This window comes from Pocillopora verrucosa, chromosome 2 (assembly GCF_036669915.1).
Source record: "Pocillopora verrucosa isolate sample1 chromosome 2, ASM3666991v2, whole genome shotgun sequence".
NCBI classification, from domain to species: Eukaryota; Metazoa; Cnidaria; class Anthozoa; order Scleractinia; family Pocilloporidae; genus Pocillopora; species Pocillopora verrucosa.
In genome coordinates, this window is record NC_089313.1 from 3,386,278 (window position 1) to 3,405,296 (window position 19,019).

The window sequence follows — 19,019 nt, forward strand, 5'->3', positions numbered from 1 at the left end:
TTATACTATTGTTTCAGTATTTTTACTCTTTCCTTTCAGATCAAGCATATTGTTAGAAAATGAGCGTTCTTTTGGTCTTGAGTGTTCAGGACTGTCCACAAGAGACAAACCGTTCGCAGCACCTTCAAATTCCTCTTTTAACTTTTGTATATCAGACGTTATGTCTTCCAGTCGTTTCTCCAGATCCAGGAAGTTTTGCATCATTGACATCTTCCTGCTGCTGGGAGTCAGTCCTGGAAGAAGGATCGTAGAGGAAATTTAAAGAAATGAACCACTAAATAAATCCCTGAACTTTTGTCTTTCCGTTTGTCAGTACACAAGTAGTCGATATTTCATTCGGTCATTAATCGTTTGAATAACTGACTATTTTCTAACTGACAAACGGACTGACATAACTACCTATTATTTGACTGGCAGACCGACATTCCAATAAGCATTGAACCGTTTCATGTAACGAAGGTTTCCGCATTTCTGATTAAAATCTGAGGGACGTGCTAACCGACAAACTGGTTGATTGGATGACTGACCAACCGACTGCCTGACTGACTGACCTACTGTCTGGCTGACTGACAGACAGACAGACAGACAGACAGACAGACAGACTGACCGACTGACTGACTGACTAACTACCTAACTAACTAACTAACTAACTAACTAACAGACTGAGCAACTGAAGGACGAGTGACTGTCTCACTGCCTTTGATTGCCAGCTGAATTTAAAATTATAGAATCACATCAATACCAAGATTCATACTAATTAAAATAGAACAATTTTCTTCAAAAGGTATCTGTTTTATATTTACTCTGCAGAAACCTATGATAAATTAATTTAAGAAGCAGTTACCTTTTCTCTTCTTGCATACCGTTGGCTTAAAGTTGGTGTAGACCTCCCAAAGTTTGCCGATGATTATTAGGAAGGCGAATATTCCCAATAAAGCAAATAAAATAGATTTGGTCATTTGTGAGCCAGTGGAGAATAACCCTTCCATTTCATCGGACAAATCCGCTGTCTAAAAGGAAATAAATAATTTTCAAACTGTTGATTTCATCGGAATTAATGCTAAACAAATAGAGAAGAATGACGCGTGGTGAGATAAAGAAAATTCACAAAAAACAATTAACTACCTGTAATTCGGCAGGAATATGTTGCTCTTTGGCAGTGTCTTTTGCAACTGCAACCAAATCCGCCGATAACTCTTTCAGTCTTTCCCCGCAAACCGAAAGCTTAGTTTTTCTAACCGATACTTCGTCATCAGAATCGTTCGTGTGATTCGGTGACCCCATTCCGTCATGGCTCACGTGAGCCAGGTAATATTCCATTGGATAATCGATGTTACGAATCATTCGGATCTGCCTGTTTCGTTTTAAACCAGATTTATCCAAAAAGTGAAATGCAGTGTTGCGATCCATCATTACTCTTCCAATTGTTCCTTGGATAAGACTTTTTTGCATTTCGTCCAGGTTTTTGAACTCTGTTGGTTAAAAATTTATTTGATTAGTTCGCCAACGCAAATTCTTACATGAATAAAATGAGAAAAAGCGGCGGAGAAATTTCTCCTCAGAGTTTTGATACAAAAATATACGAAATATGACTGAAATTAAAAGGTAATTTTTAAGCTTATTTCTTTACTTTCCCAGTCGTCCCTGAGGAACAATGGTCATGCAACACATTATTCAAGGACATAAAATAAATCTGAAAAGAACTACTTACTGACAAAGTCTGCATCCAGCTCCATAGCGACTATATGCGTTTCAGGATTCTTGTTGGACACACCCACCTAACAAGTAAATTGGGGTCAGACAAATTTTTATGCGCCAGTTGGGCCCTTATAGATTGCGCAAGCATAATTTTTTACCTAAATTGTAAAAACAAGCATAATTTTCCTTCTATTTATGAAAGTAGCACTCCAAGCCGAATGAGCATATTTTTTCTTATTTTGAAGGAAACGTTACCAGAGTCATGGCTTGTTTGGTCTCCAAGATCGATTATTTTCAAATTCAGTCCATGGTTCATGTCTATTTTCAGGTTTTCAATGTCTTGGAAGAAGAGGGTTAACGAAGTATTGAATCGTTCGTTGTCTAGAGGACTAGGCACACCCGTAGTAAAGATTGCATCGTTTATAGTTACCGTTTTCACAGGCAAGTAATGGTGTCAAAGAGAAACTTACATTGTGACTTGTCAAGTCACTGCTTCTCGTCCGGAATACAATGGTTAGTTATGTTTTTGTCAGAGTATGTTTCTCAAATGAAGAATTTAATTGATAACAGATATATAATTTGGACTTCTTTTTTCCCTTTTTTTTATTTTAAACACACTTAAATAAAAAGTAGCAAAATTTTAAAAACGAGCATGATTTTGAGCATTATTTGAAGAATGATCGAGCAATACCACTAGCATAATATGCTACTTTTACTAGCACAATCTATAAAGGCTTAGTGCCAGATGATAAGTACTTTCCTCTTGCAAATAGTATGAAGAGTCTGTACAACGAAAGTACACTTAAGTTGTAGTTCCGGAAAGACCCACCCTAAATAATAGGAACAGGGAAGGCATTGTTGTTGAAAGGGCCAACAATATCCGAAGTTGTATAAAACCAAAGCAATTTTTCATTTCGATAATCAATTAAAATTGTTTAATATTAATTTCATTCTTCAGCACAACTTGCTAACACGCGTACGGACTCAGGTAGCTCATGATTCCTAGTTGCTCCAGGGATCATAAACATGGCCACACTTAGTCATCCAGGGCCCAGCAGTTCGAAGTGGTCTGAGTAGCGCTAATTCGGGGTTAATTTCATGCGGGTTTCTTTATACCTTTGTTAAAAAACCTCTTTCGAATAATTTTCTCTATTTTTTTTCTAAGAGCATCTAAAAAGTGTGGAAAAAAGGAATTATACTGAATTTTCTTTTACAGCTTTCAGATCTGAAATAAGATTTCACATTACTCCTGAGTTATCTGAACCCTCCTTTTAACAACTCTGCCCTGTGACTCAAAGGTTTGAGTCACAGGGCCGAGTTGCATTTGAGTTGTTCCTGAGTTCGATCGATGAGGGTAGGATTTCATTTATTGGCAACATAACTTTTTCAGGGAAAAACCTTTCGAAGCTTGGATTAAGATACATTGAAAAATGTGGAGAATCTTATTTGAAACCAAGAAAAATAATCAATTGATATATCTCCTTACAATATCACCCCTGAATCAACCATTAAGGTCACGAGAATAAAATGAATGATCACCAATTAAAGAAGCTCTTGATTGTTAAAAAACCATTTTTTCCCAGCACCTTAAGAAATGTATAGAGAAAAGTATGGAGAAAGGGGCATAATAATGTTAGGGTGCAAAGGGTTTTAGGTGTTCATGTTACGGTTACTAACCTCTTTGCCACCAATGTCGCTACATCTCGTACCATCCAGGGAAGTTTCCATAGCATTTGTAAATAAGGCAGTGAACAGCGACAACGTTATTGCTCCTATCAGGATCCATATTATACCAAATGCACGTCCACAGATGGTTTTAGGCGTCTTATCACCGTACCTAATAAGAAAAAGGAACCAAATATCTTCGCGCTTTGAGGATAGTGTAGTAAATATATAAAGAGGGTTGTCCAATACACCCAAACCGCTACGATTCGTCAAAGGAAGTTTGCAAGGACTTGCAAATGTCTGAGAATAACACTGCAGATTGCCTGAGCCACGAATTACGGTGAATGATTTTCATTCCCATTCTGAATTTTCGGCGGTTGCAACTTACGCGATCGCTAATGACACTACTTTAAGAGGATTTTAATCATAAACCGATAATACTCCCACCGAACAGAAGCTGAAAAAAAAACTTCTCGAAAATAAAGACAAAGTAGTCGATATGGCTGCATGGTCAGTATTTTCAGGCTTTTTCTTGCTTAACTATTTGGAGCGGCGATTAACGCAAGGGAGGCAGTACGCGCACTCAAAAGCGAAAAAATTAAACTGCGGAATAGATTCCCTCTAAAGGTTCGTACCTAAGAAAAGAAATGTACAGGCAAGTTAATTTTTTCGGTCAGCAGATCATAAGGACGCGTATCTTTACGAGTGAAGTTTTGAGGCTTGTGTTAGAAGTTTTTATCAACATGAATAAAAATTATCTGCGTACGGACCACCGTGGAAACACAATAGTTTCAATTATTCAACCTTGCAATTGTGATAACAATGTTTTTACCAAATTTAAACAACACTTTCTAAATATACCTGGTCGATAAGATTTCTGGTAGGAAATTTTTACTACGTATTCTATGTTTCAATACTCTATCATGTGAAATCAGTTACATTTAACTAATTTTTGTGTCACCTTTTCATAATTTCAGTATTTGTAAAAGGAAGGAACATCCAATTGAAAAAGGACGTGTTGAGGCTTCAAACTCAACTTAAAAAGTGTCAAAAAAATCTGACCTCTACTGAAAAAAAGGAAAAACAAGTCAGACACAAGCTAAGGGGGACAAGATCTGCTTCCTCAAACTTAAAACAGAAATTACAGGGCAACAGTGAAATTGCCAAAAAGGGGTATTCCCTTGTGGAGACATTTGCTCATGGTCACAATGGACACAACCAAAGAACCTTAATGTTTAAGGCTTGTGTCAAATACATGCAACATGCATCTTTGTTATCATATCAAAAGAAACCTGTAGCATTACATCTGATTTTCAATATTTTGTTCAATTGTAGCCCCCCAACAAACTTCATTGTCTCCCCAACTACACTTTCTGACTGGAATGTTCTCTTAGGTGAAGCTTACAAACTAATTTTACGCAAGCACTTTTCAAATTCCAATTATGATTTTCATCTCTGGAGCGATGACTCCCACAAAGGAGGTGAGGAAAGGCACGTAGTGGGTATTCACAGCTGGTGTCCCTTAGAGAGGAAGCCATGAGTTTATGTCCTTGCAAACAGCCTAACAGCAAGCGGGTCTGGAAAACACCAGTCTGATGTAGATTACCATGTTGTAAAAAATGAATATGATATTACCAATGTTTCAAGGTTGGTTGGGGACAATACCTCTACCCAAAAGGGAAAAGTAAACGGTCTCTTAGCCAAAAATGTCAGAATTTTTGGAAAAGAGATGTTTTTTGTAGGATGCTACCCACATGTACTAAACATTATGCTGAGAAGAATGTGCCAGGCCGGGTTTGGGGCCAAGGGTGACATGAGCAACCCCCATGTTTTACAATTACTCTATAAAATATCTTGGCTCCATCATGAGTGTCCAAGCCAATACAAAGTTATGTATGTTTCTCTCGGTATTCTAAGTAAAGAGCCACCCCTTCCCCAGACATTCATACACATAAGGTGGACATATTATGATGAAACTCTTCAGTGGTATCTTAAGTATGGAAAAGCTTGTTTACAGCTCGCTGAGTGTCTCCTTGAAAGATTGCCAAAATCAGATAGCCACCAGACTATTTGGCAAGATGTTATTAAGCTGAGCTCCAGTCCCATGATTCAAGTTGAAATCAAATTTTGTTTGAATTCCTCGATAAGTTTATCATCCCATCTCTGAATACATCCCAAGCTAGTGATGCAGAACTTGGATTCTCTTGTGGTTACCTAGCAAGGTTATGGCCAGCAACTGTTCTAAAGCACCATGAAACTTTAAGTAAAATGTTGATGTCTCCTGCAGAATATTTTCCTTTAACATCACAACAGGTGAAGATGTCATTGAAGGACCCAGCAGCTATTAACCATTTTCATAAACAAGTGCAGGGGCCAATGTTACAAGAAGCAATTAAAGTAATCAAAGATCATGGAGCAGAGTTGTTAACTTTTCCCAAGTTGTTTGGAATGGGAGCTGATCAGAGATACCAAAGTCCTCTCTGGCATTCGGTTTTAAAGCTTCTTGAAATTCCAGTCAGATCTGAAAATCAACAAGAAAAGTCAGTGAACAATCTCTTTCATGTACATGGACAGAACATTCTCACATTGGTGTCTAAGGATAGAGTTGGATTGATTAAATGGGCCACTCTTTGGAAATTGATGGAACCACAATTTCTCAGTAAGATCAAAGAAATTGCTTCATCACCACACAGCTCACTCTTAAGTAAAGAAGCCACTCCAAACCTGTTTGAGTTCTATGCCAAGCACATTTTCAGTCTTCCAGTTAACAATGTTCTTGCTGAAAGACAGTTCAACCTTTCTCAACTGTATCTTAATGATAACATGTCAGAGTTATCAAAACAGGCCTCAATCACATTTGTTGAAAATATTCTGCATAGTGGAAAACCCAACACCAGGACCACAGAAGCGGCACGTGAAGTTCACGAAGAAAGAATGAAAGAATAAGCCCAAATGCTCCCCACAGACGTTTTGCAAGAAGCAAGAAAGAACTTAAACAAGATTAGAGAAAACTGCACACATGGGCCACTTACTGCAAAGGATGTTTACCCTAGAGCTTGGGTAGAGAAGAAAGTAAACAATAACTTACCAGAAACAATTCAGTCACTAAAAGCAGATGGTCGCAAACTTAAACTTCAATGGAAGGCTTCTGCCAAGGGAACATCTACACTGGAGGGACAGAGGTCATTCAACCCAACAGTAATTGATAAAGTTACCTGTACACCTGATGGACAAGTTCCAAGACTCATTCAGCTAGCAGCACTAAAGGTGTGGAACTATGGGGAGGAGCTACCAATTTATGATCTACCAAGAGAATGCCAGTTGTGTCTACAAAATCTTCCAAATGTCTTCCAGCCTCCAACTACTCATGTTTCCATATCCAACATGTCTGAACATGTTACACTGTTGCCTGCACATGAAGAATAGAGTAGTCATGAGGGGTGGCTCAGTAATTTTTAAACGTTTTAGATTTGTACATATAAGAATTGATTTCACCGACCACACTGCATGAAATAAATATATCTCAGCATGTATACACACAGAGACACATCTAATAATTGATTAATATTTCAACACAACATGTTAGAATTAACCTGGTAAAAGCATGTTGTATATACCATGTTAGTAAAGTGAACATAGCTTAATATCTTAGTATATGTACATGTAGCATGTTAGCTTTTGGTTTACAATATTGCAACTGGTTTGACAGGGTAAAAGTAAAGTGCACGGTGCCAAAGTTGAGACATGCATGTACAATCATGTTGTATTGGATCTTGAATTAAATGAATTGAATATTACATTCAAAATGAACAGTAGGTATACGAAGCTGTAATGTATCTGATTTTAAATTGTTATGTATGACTGTAACTTTGTAGAATATTGAACAAACACTGAATTGCTGTCACTTAATTTCAGCAGTTTAAGAACATAATAAATGTAATATTCAACTACATGTAGATTATATCATTATACTGTTGCACATGTATAACTTAACATATCACTAGCAGTATGTAACTTTTAATGTGATAAGAACATGACTTATGTGTAAGTGTTCTTGTACAATAAGCATAACATTTTGCACAGGAAGGGCAAATCAAAGTGATGCAGCCAATGTTATATGTTACACATAGTTAGTGTACAATGATTAACAGTAATAAATTAGAGTGGAACACTGGATCTGTTAAAAATGTGCCAAGTTTATTATTTCCTTATTCTGTGTAAAAGATAAGTAATACCATTCTGACCCGTAATTAATCCTATCTCCCCTTTAAACGTTTTTCTTCTACTGTTGAATATATCTACATCAATGGAATTTTTCTCACATATACCTGAACTGACAGGCAACTTGTAATGACCAGTTCAACAACCAAACTTTACCTGGACCTATACTAATTATTGAATATGCAGTGTGGTCAAAAACGAATCAGTGTATTGGTCAATCCTCTACATTCAAAGCACCCAAAAGAAATGAGCATTAATTTGGCAATAGATACCAGTCAAACATCATCTCCGTAATCCGTAGTAAGTACCAACGAGTACCCGAGAAGTGATTGATAAATTGTTCTTGGTTCCTGTTGACGATTAAACCGGAGTTCACTCTCGATCTCGAGTGGGCGATATTGAAAGTAGGCTGATTGACCCTTTACAACCAACACACCCCAAGATAGGGGTCAAGATAACTTAATTTATATTCTTACCTCCTGCATTGTGCGCTTGCTGTACTTTCGAGATGCTCTGAGTACATTACATCAGTCGATATATTTACTCCTCCATGGTATCTTGAGCGCGCGTTAAAAAAATGTGAGTAACTTTCAAACGAACAACGATGGACTCCAAAACTCAGTTTGCCTTGAAAACACGATGCCCACTCCTAAACTTGTCTGTTTCGAAATTCCAAATAACAAACACCACGCGCAATGAACGACAAAACAGTACGAAAAATTAGAATTTCTACCACTTAGTCGATGAAAAGAAAAAAAATAAAAACGGCAGAATCTTCAACTTCGTCGCAGTCTTCCCGGTTTATATGTTAAACTATGTTAAAACTTCTCCACATTATTATATCAGTTGCATGACAAGCGTGACACATAAATTCAAAGATGAATCAACCTCCGAATTACCAAGAGATGGGTTTTTTTTCCCTCTTTTCTATAAAAACCTTCCAAGAATTACTGTATTCAGAAAACTAAAATGTCCAGATCCATCAATGATTCCTTTGCCGGCGGAAGTCAAAGAATGTTCGCAAAAGTCAATTCGATTGACAAGCTACATACTGATTTAGCCAATTGATCTGTTGTATAAGCGTTTCATCTTACATGCTAACAAGGAGATTTGCAGACAAAACTTTTTACTCTTCACCGAAAATTACATCAAAATTTGTCCTTGCTAAATTTCAAGTGTGCTGCACGTATCAGCACCCCCCCGAGGAACCCCCAATACATAAGAGGGCGGGAATTTTGAAAATGACCCCTTTAAAATTATCAAAGGTACCTGAGTCTTATCCGTGTGGGAGTGGCAACAACTGATGTCTACCCCTAAAAAGTACCAATTTAAACACACAAAATTGAAAAATCCTAAAAATAAAAACTCCTTTATCGATATGCTCCAGAGGCTCAAGTCAGATCATTAAAATCGTCCTAGTAATACTTATTACAGGTATTTTATTGGGCGAAAAACATCCTAAAAGGTACCAGCTAGGTCTCTGGTAGTCCACTAAAGTTTGAGACATCATAAAAGGTACTAGATCACTGATTTTGACCCCTGAAAGGTACGACAAGCATCCTCACTCATATCCCATCGCCTGATGACTCGTTTCGAATAGTTTTACTCTGCTATCATGTGGCGACCGGGATGAACTCGTTCTTGAACAAAACTCATTCCGAAATTATGTAAAAGGCCCCTAAGAGTTTTTATTCCCAGAGTATTATGCTTTGCTCTCCCGCCAAAACACAATAAATTTCAATATGTGCTGCTAATGAAACAACGATTACCGTATTTCTTCACCTATGAGCCGAGCGATTTTTCAGTATTTGACACAAAAGTTTGGGAGATTTTTTCAAAAGAAACGGGCTTCGGCTTATAGCCGAGGGTTTGGAATTGAAAAACAAGCATAAATTTAGTGTTCATGCGAAATGACCGTAAATTCCGTGACTGCAGCGCTCTTTTGACATGACAACAACGTATTTCTGACCACCAATCAGATTCTTTGCTTCGCATGCATTAAAAGACGATCTCACTCAACTCGGCAAAAACTCTTCTCCTTCCATATTACAAATGAAATATTGCTCTCTCTGCCGTGAAAACCTCTACATCGCTTGCTCGTCTCGTTCGGGACACTTGGGAGTGAAACGGCTCATTTTTGCACCTCTTGCAGGCATCTTAAGCTTGACAGAAAGAATAGTCGCCTGGTCTCGTCTCCAGCGTCGCACCATGAACTCGCTAAGTCAATAATCTCAAGCGATTTCCGAGCTGTTTTCTACAGCTTCAGCCTCTGCGACAACTTTTATTCTGAAAGCCATAGTATACGAAGAGCGGCGTGCTTTTGGCATGATGAGAAAAATAACAGTGACGAAAGAGATACTCGACTGAAACGTTAGTCAGGTTACAGTAACTGAGAGTAATATATTAGAAAGTAATACCCAAGCGTAATCTAATAACCGAAACTGCTTACTGGTCTTATAAAATCATAAATAATCAAGGTAAGAGCGTTAATTTTTTTACAAATTGTAGTGATTTATGCCAATAAACGGTGGCGACAAGTAGGCACACCATGTACATTTCATAGTCGCCAGCAAGTAAATTTTGCCGGACTTTGAGTTCGTCTCACGATAGAACAACCCAAATACACAAGGAAATTTTTACAGTAACTTTATAAACATCCTTTTGTCTTTAAAACGCTAGAAGCTCAGTAGATTCTGTCATATCGGTCATTGTTAAAATTGTCTTTGTTTTGATGCTTTTTTTCGACTTAAAAAAAGTATGTCGGACAAAAATATTCACCAAAAAATAAATATTTCTTTGCCAGCTTCAATAATGACAGGGGGTTAAGTTCAGATGATAAAACAAAGGATTATGTTGACAGAAATATTGGAGATCAAGTAAATTCGTTACATGAGGTCACACAACTCGGGCTATATTCGCGATGAAAATTTGCATATTTGAGCGGTCGAACGAAAAAACCATTTCCCGAAAAATAAAATATATTTTCACAAAAAGACTACACCACAATTATTAGGACATATTGGGCTACAAAATATGAAAGTAGGAGAGAAAACGAATGTTGGAGACTTGCCGCTGTTTGTCTGATGCATGTTGACATTAGCTCTTTAGAGCGTTAAGGAGAGAAGTAAATACAGGAGAGGGCCTATTCTGCGCGTGTCTGAAATTTTCCTTAACTCATGTGCATACGCTGTTCCGTGAGGCCTAAAAATTCTTTTTCTTTTCTTTGCTGCTCTTCATTTCGCTTCATAAGCCGTAAAGAGCTGTGAACAAGAGGACCCTGATACCACGTAACAACTAGTTATTTGTAAGACTGGAAGCCAATTGAAGAATGGAACCCTGGTGGAGATTTTAATAAACCTTACGCATGTATTAACATCAACAAAAAAATGGGTTTTACAATTTTGCTTATTTTTGATTATTTTCAAAGGACGCTATGAAAAAAAAAAACCCACCAAATCCCACCAAAAAATCAACTTACCCTACTGTTGTAAGTGATTCCACTGCCCACCAAAAGCCTTCTGGTGATCCTTTCGTGAACAAGGGTGAAAACTGAGACGCGTTTGAACGGCGTTCCTGTCATGAAAATCGGTATAACTGTTTAATGAATTAATATTAAATATAAAAAAACTAATATTAAGGTGACTTTTACTGCGGAGTAAATAAATTGATTAGAAAACACTTCTAGCTTACTAAAGGCCTTGCTACAACGCGCAAAGTTTGCAGCAGTTTTATTGTATCCGAAATTGTGGTATCTTGCAATAAAATGTTATTATTTGATAGTTTGCGTCATTGCAAGGGTCTTCCTTTCACCTACAAACAAACAAACATTATTTGTAGATTCAATGAAGTGATAAGGTGTGCCTAATTAACCGTTTACTCAAAAATGGTGCCGTCGATTCCTACTTGAACTATTTTCATGCTAAAGCCGTAAAAATTAAATTTGAATCTAACCTTACATAAAATTAAAACTAAAGAACTTCAGAAGCTGAGTATAGATTGACGATTATAAGACTTAACTCTTACCAAGAGCCAAATGATCACTCCAGATATCCCTGACAGCAATATGATATAAGCCAATATTGGCCATTGTGACGTAATGGAAGTAAATAACTGTTCCCGTGACTCTGCTTTGCACCGCTTTAAGTTCACAATCATTGAACACCCGGGTGATACAAATGCCCGGATGAGTGACACACTATCTAGACCCGTAAGTTTTTGTTTTGCATCCGACAGAATTGGAAAACCAAAATCAACCGACCCATTTTTAATCAATTTCACCATCTCGTCTTGATTTTGAACAAATGCTGGTACCATTTTGCAAGCTATGGGGTCTGTTGCTTCTCTATCAAAGCAAATCAAGTCCACAAACCATGTTAGGGTTAGATACATAAATCCTTGGTTAATACTTTGGTTCATAATGTAAGGAGGAAAATCTAGCAGGGCAAATTTAAATTTGCATTTCGTTTCTTTATCTTGTTCCTGACGAAGTTGACGCGTTTGGCGAACTTGACGATGTTGCCTGATTTCACGGGCTTTGCGCACTAATTCCGATTGATCGGTTGAATCAAGTTGGAGCTTTTGGCTCCTGGCAAGCCATAAATCGCAGCAAACCATTAGATATAGGACCAATCTCAGAGTTGCAACATGCATCGTTAACACCGCCAAGATATGATGTGGTTAGAAACCTCCTGAGGCTACCAGACTTCAAGTTGTGTTCAGATCTAACCAAAAAAACAAACAAACAAAAAAACCACAGATGCAAAAGTCAGAACAATATGTTATCTGTTTGCAAGCTTGCTGTTTTATACTGCATAGGTGCAATGCAAGACCATATCTCAATGTGATTTCCATTACACTTACATGAGACTATCCACGAAGAAGACATCATGCACTTAAAAAGAATGGAACGAAAATATAATTTTGACCTTCTCAAAGGACTCGAAGAAGTTTTTTATAGACAAAAAGTTCTGGAGTTCTCACTGAGGTAGCGATATGCTCTCCTGGCAATAGCCAGCTACCCTCACTAAACGCTTTTTTTTCTCAATTTCCGAAAACTGCCCATTACGATGTATTTATCGCCACACAGCGTGCCGTAATCTGAGTTAGTGTGCTTACAGAGTGCCAGGATTATAAATAACTCCCCATTGTGAACAAAAACACCGCGTCAATGTACTTTTTTTCTAACACTGCAGAATATTTGAGTCCTGGGCTGTGACCCCAGATTGAGCGAATGTTATTGTACAGTTATTTGTGGTGGAGAGACTGGGGGCGGACTCTAAACACAATTGATAAAGTCTGGCGAAGGGCTGCATTGAAATTTGAAAAGACGAACGCGTTTCGATGATCGATTAAGAAATTGGGAAAGTTGACCTTTAGTGAAAGATATTAAAAAGGGAATCAGTAAACATAGTGCAGTATGATTAATAATCATTATGGGAAATATTCAGAGCCAGGCAAATAAATGTGCTTTCAGCTGGCGTTGGCAAAGCCAAGAAATTATTGAACTATCACTACTTCTACTTCTTCTTATGCTTAAATTCTGCTACATAACGGGATCTCATTGGCAATTCAGAATAAGTCACAAAAATTCTGAATTTGGAACAGGTTTTCGTTAATTTTAGGAGAGTCCATTAAAAAAACTCTAGATAACAATATAAACAAAAATATTGAAAATTAGGTTGCCAACTTCTGTAAGGATAAAAAGCGTTTGGCGAACTTGACGATGTTGCCTGATATCACGGTCTTTACGCACTAATTCCGATTGATCGATTGAATCAATTCGGGGCTTTTGGCTGCTGACAGGCCGCAAATCGGAACAAAAGAAGAGACATAGCGCCAGTCATGCAACATGTATGGTAAAATTTGCCGAAGAAATGAATTACTGGAAAACCTCCCTTGCTTGCACACTTGAAGTTTTGTTGTGATCTCAACAAATAGCACGGGCTCTGCAGAGAAATATGTTACTGAAAGATGATCAACGTCATAATATAAGTCAATATTCGAACATGAACAAGCCCATTTATGTTATACTTTATAATGCATTCGTTTTAACGAACCGATACTTATCAGGATTTCCTTAATTAATTGCTGATCGTTTTAAGTTGGGAAGAGGATAGCCGATAGATTAACGAGTTTCGTTATGGTTTTTTTTTCTCATCGTCTATGATCATACAACAAAAGGGAAATACACCTATGATATTTAGGAATTTCAAAATGAACTTTTCTATATATGTAGATGTCCAAATGGTTAACAGTGTAAATAACGATGAATATAGGAATACATACCATATTGCGCACGATAATCGAACGGCAAATACGAGAAAATGCTTGGGAATAGCTGCATTCGGATGGTGAATCACCGATAACAACGCGTTTTATTTACGCAAACAGCTAAAAAACGCCAGTAAACATTTTATTTCTTTACGTTGACCAACCCGTGAACGTTGGAAGACCGTTGTTTTCAAACGTTTTCTACGCATTTTCTGTCCTAGAAAATGGAAGGAAACGCTCTATCTTCTACGGAAAACTTCTTTCAAAGCAATCTTTTGCTACTGGAAAACACCAGTAAGCAACGAATTCAAACCATTTTCCCACCTGACACCGTATTCTTAACACCAGGAAAACAATAGTTTTCGTAGAGTTAACTGTCAAGGAAAACTGTTGGATAATGGAACAAATACTCCAATTCGCCGACTCGAAAGCAACGGGAAAACGTTGATTTTCTAGTCGGAAAATGTCAGAAAAATGCATAAATAATGTTGCGTTTCAAGTATTCAGAAATTGTTTTCCGAACCGGTAAACACCAAATGTTTCGCAATTAAGTGCGTACAAAGTAATGAAATAAACAAATACCTCAAAATATATGTAGAAATAACTGTGCTCTATACTATTGAAACGCTTTCAATCCTGAAATCATCATTCCGAAGTTCATCATCATTATTCACGGAAGACGCGTCAGACGTAAGATGGTTCCGAACAGTTGGTAAACGAGGAGGTTATTTGAGTTTGAATTAGAAATGACATGCAAATAACACATGGTGTACAACAACACTATCCATTTTTAACCTTTTCTCTTGCAACTATTTAAAGGCTGTTTAACTTTCAGACTCATCGATGGTTTTTAACTAAAATCTAGAAAATTTATTAGTCGACGCTGTCTTGTCATAAACGGAAATTTTTGGGAGATATATCTCATGAAGTTTCGTAAAGCCTTTTGGTTAAAGATGAAACTCTACGTTATCAAGAATCAGAATGAGTCTAGCCTGCAGTGCAGGCACTTTATTAGGGCGAGCTAACGTTATAAGCTCGCGATTGTTTTTCCGACCAGCCATGTTTGATTTGGAGTCAGAGTGAACGGTGGAAGTGGGAGGCGGGGAAAGGGCAAGAAGACACCTGCATATACGTACAATAAACATATCTATAGATGTCCAAATGGTTAATGGTGTAAAACACCGATGAATATCGGAATAAATACCATTTTTCGCACGATAATCGAGCAGCAACCACTTGAAATTGCGCGGGAATAACTGCATAAGGTGAATCGCCGATATCGAGGCGTTTTCTCAACGCAAACAGGTGAAAAACGCCAGAAAACATCGCATTTCTTTATGTTGACCAACTCGTGAACGTTGGAAGACACGTTGTTCTCAAGCGTTTTCTACGCATTTCCTCTCCTAGAAAATGGAAGGAAACCCTCTGTCTTCGATGGAAAACTTCTTTCAAAGCAATCTTTAGTTACTGGAAAACACCAGTAAGCAACGAATACAAACCATTTTCCCATCTGACACCGTATTCTTAACACCGTGAAAACAATAGTTTTCGTAGAATTAACTGTCAAAGAAAACTGTTGGATAATGGAACGAATACTTCAATTCGCCGACTCGAAAACAACGGGAAAAATTTGGATCCTCTTGTCGGAAAATGTCAGAAAAATACATGAATAATGCCGCGTTTTCAAATATTCAGAAATTGTTTTCCGAACCGGTGAACACCATATGTTTCGCAATGAAGCGAGTACAAAGTAATGAAATAAACAAATACCTCAAAATATATGTAGAAATAACTGTGCTCTATACTATTGAAACACTTTCAATCCTGAAATCATCATTCCGAAGTTCATCATCATTATTCACGGAAAACGCGTCAGACGTAAGATGATTCCGAACAGCTGGTAAACGAGGAAGAAATAACATGCAAATAACAAATGGTGTACGACAACACTATTCGTTTTTAGCTTTTTCTCTTGCAACTATTTAAAGGCTGTTTAACTTTCAGACTCATCGATGGCTTCTAACTAAAATCTAGAAAATTTATTAGTCGACGCTGTCTTGTTATAAGCGGAAATTTTTGGGAGATATATCTCATGAAGTTTCGTAAAGCCCTTTGTTAAAGATGAAACTCTACGTTATCAAGAATCAGAATGAGTCTAGCCTGCAGTGCAGGCACTTTATTAGGGCGAGCTAAAGTTAGAAGCTCGCGATCGTTTTTCCGACCAGCCATGTTTGATTTGGAGTCAGAGTGAACGGTGGAAGTGGGGGGCGGGGAAAGGGCAAGAAGACACCTACCCGAAGAGGCTGTGGAAAGGAAGAACACCCCCTAAATAGTTGCACGTCACTGCATTTCCCGAAGATGAGCGGGTAACCAATAAAACTGAGTTAAATCATAAACCGGAAGCATTGTCTTCCGACAAAACAAAGACACGTAGAGCCGATGAGTGAAACAGTGTGGCAGTTTTTTCTTTTTTTTGAGCTAGAAAAGAAATGTTTTACAATTTTTCTTCCATTTGATCGTAAACGATACTTTGAAGCAACAAACAACTGCACTCAAAGGTTTACACACCATAATTTGTTTGATGCAAACCGGCATACTCTGGTGAAATGGTGTGGCTATTTTTGTTTGTTTGTTTGTTTGTTTTTTTTTATCGAAGAAAAAAGGGCACACCGATGAATATGGGAATAAATACCATTTTTCGCACGATAATCGATAGGCAACTACTTAAAAATGCGTGGGAATAACCGCATTCGGGTGGTGAATCGCCGATAACAACACGCTTTCTCAACGCAAACAGCCAACAAACACCAGAAAACATCGCATTTCTTTAAGATGACCGTGAACGTTGGACGACACGTGGTTATCAAGTGTTTTCTACACATTTTCCTGTCCTCGGAAAATGGAAGGAAACGTACTGTCGTTTACGGAAAACCTCTGTGAAAGCAATCTTGTGTTACTGGAAAACACCAATAAGCAACGAATACCAACCGTTTTCCCATCTCTTAACTGCACTCTTTAAAAGGAAAACTGCTGGATAATGGGACGAATACTCCAATTCGTCGACTGGAAAACAACGGGAAAACTTTGGATTCTCATGTCGGAAAATTTCAGAAAATTCAGAACTTGTTTTCCGAGCCGGTGAACACCATATGTTTAGCAGTGAAGCACATACACAATGTAATGAAATAAACAAATACCTCAAAATATGTATAGAAATAACTGTGCTCTATACAATTGAAATGCTTTTAATCCTGCAAGGAAAAAGGCATTTAATCATTCCGAAGTTCATCATCATTATTCAAGGAAAACGCGTCAGGCGTAAAATGATTCCTAACAGTTGGTAAACAGAGAAGTTAGTTAAGTTTCAATCAGAAATGTATGCAAATAAAATATAAAGTAAGACAACACCATCCATTTTTAGCCTTTTTAACCTTCCCTCGAATATTGTAAAATTACAAATAGACTGAAGCATGGACGAAATATCAAATATCAAAATATCAAATATCAAAATATCAAAATATCAAATATCAAAATATCAAATATCAAAATATCAAATATCAAAATATCAAATATCAAAATATCAAATATCAAAATATCAAATATCAAAATATCAAATATCAAAATATCAAATATCAAAATATCAAAATATCAAAATATCAAAATATCAAAATATCAAAATATCAAAATATCAAATATCAAAATATCAAATATCAAAATATCAAATATCAAAATATCAAATATCAAAATATCAAATATCAAAATATCAAATATCAAAATATCAAATATCAAAATATCAAATCTTAGTATAAATAAATACAGGTACTCTTCTGCCTACTTGCGAGAATTTGCTACTTAAAAATTAAATATCTTACATTCTCATCATAAACACCTACATTGCTTTAAATTCACAAGAAATGGAATACTTTTTTTCATGAAAATGTGTTCCTTCCCCAACCAGGGGAACATTTGTGTGATGATGGAACCATTTGTTATCGGCGACCAGACCTGTGGGTGTATCCACTACTTGTCTGAAACAAAAATTCGTGTGACGACAAGATGATAAAATACCTCTCGACTTGAAGTAATTGAAATTAGTTATCTTGAAATAGTTCTTAGATTATTTTGGCGTTAGCATAAAAAAAAATCGTTTTCTGAATCTTAGTATGACCCCTTCCCCCCCCCCCCCCTCCCTCAGTCAAAAGTTCCCGAGTCTGCTCTTGCAATACAGACTCAATTCATGGTTAGTTTTTAACAATCTATTTAGAGAGTCAATTCAAATGATTCTGTTAGCTCTGCCTTATCGTTAATTTAATAGCTACTGAGCTGAGTTTAACAGCCGTTGAAAGGAACTGAACAATAGCCTTTGGCTCGTTATGGGCTTGAGCAGTGCTCTCACGATAGCCAGATCGCGATCTGAAGATGAATGTTACATGTGTTTGATGATAAATTCTAAGTGTGCTATACGAATGAAAAATGATAAGTTAGTTTGGACTAAAAATAAGAAGTTTTTGCTGCACATCTTGTTGGAAATAAACATCATAACGGTGGAATAAAAACGCTCTAAGTTTTAAGTTTTATTTAATACAATTATGATCGAAGACATAGGATGGTGGCCATAATGAGGTGCAGTTGACAGATGCGACTTATCATCGATTTTTTTTAATTCCTTGAGGTCGGGGTTTCTTGGCCAACGATAGTCATGTTCATCTCTTCTTTCATTCGCTGCACTTGAATCTTTTAGTCTCTCCTCCAGATTGTTGACATATTGCATCATGTCAGCCACGGGCCTGTCCCGGGGATTCTCAGATACGTCATTACGGTGTGGAAAATCTACAAATGCACGTATACTTCAAATGTTTTTGCCACTCACAAATTTATCTAAATCATGCATAAATGATCACAAGCTTAAATGGGCTGCCAAAGAAGCTACCTCATGATCACAGTTCTCTCAAAGAAAAAACAAAAGAACTGAGGATCAAAAATTAAACGGATTGAAAATGAACTTGAGGATGTTGATATTAAATACTTCAAAATTCACAAATCGCGGTGTTTTCAATTTCTGCTTCCTGCCGCTAACAAGCAAAAAAATTTAAAACCTGTTTTCGCAACAAAAACTTATTTTTCTTGTCACTGAAACTTACCCATTTGCTCATGAAGAAATAAGA

The 19,019-nt window shown here is 37.1% G+C and overlaps 1 protein-coding gene across 1 annotated transcript; it reads right to left on the reverse strand.

Annotated features, from left to right (window-relative positions):
* Window positions 1–12,234, reverse strand: LOC136279153 (uncharacterized). Its single transcript, XM_066162665.1, has 7 exons — window positions 11,608–12,234; window positions 11,063–11,157; window positions 3,376–3,535; window positions 1,712–1,778; window positions 1,126–1,472; window positions 845–1,010; window positions 1–233 (listed from the first exon to the last, which is right to left on the reverse strand). Exons 1-7 carry the CDS (start codon window positions 12,232–12,234, stop codon window positions 1–3), a joined length of 1,695 nt encoding a protein of 564 aa, XP_066018762.1.
* Window positions 12,235–19,019: the final 6,785 nt, after the last annotated feature.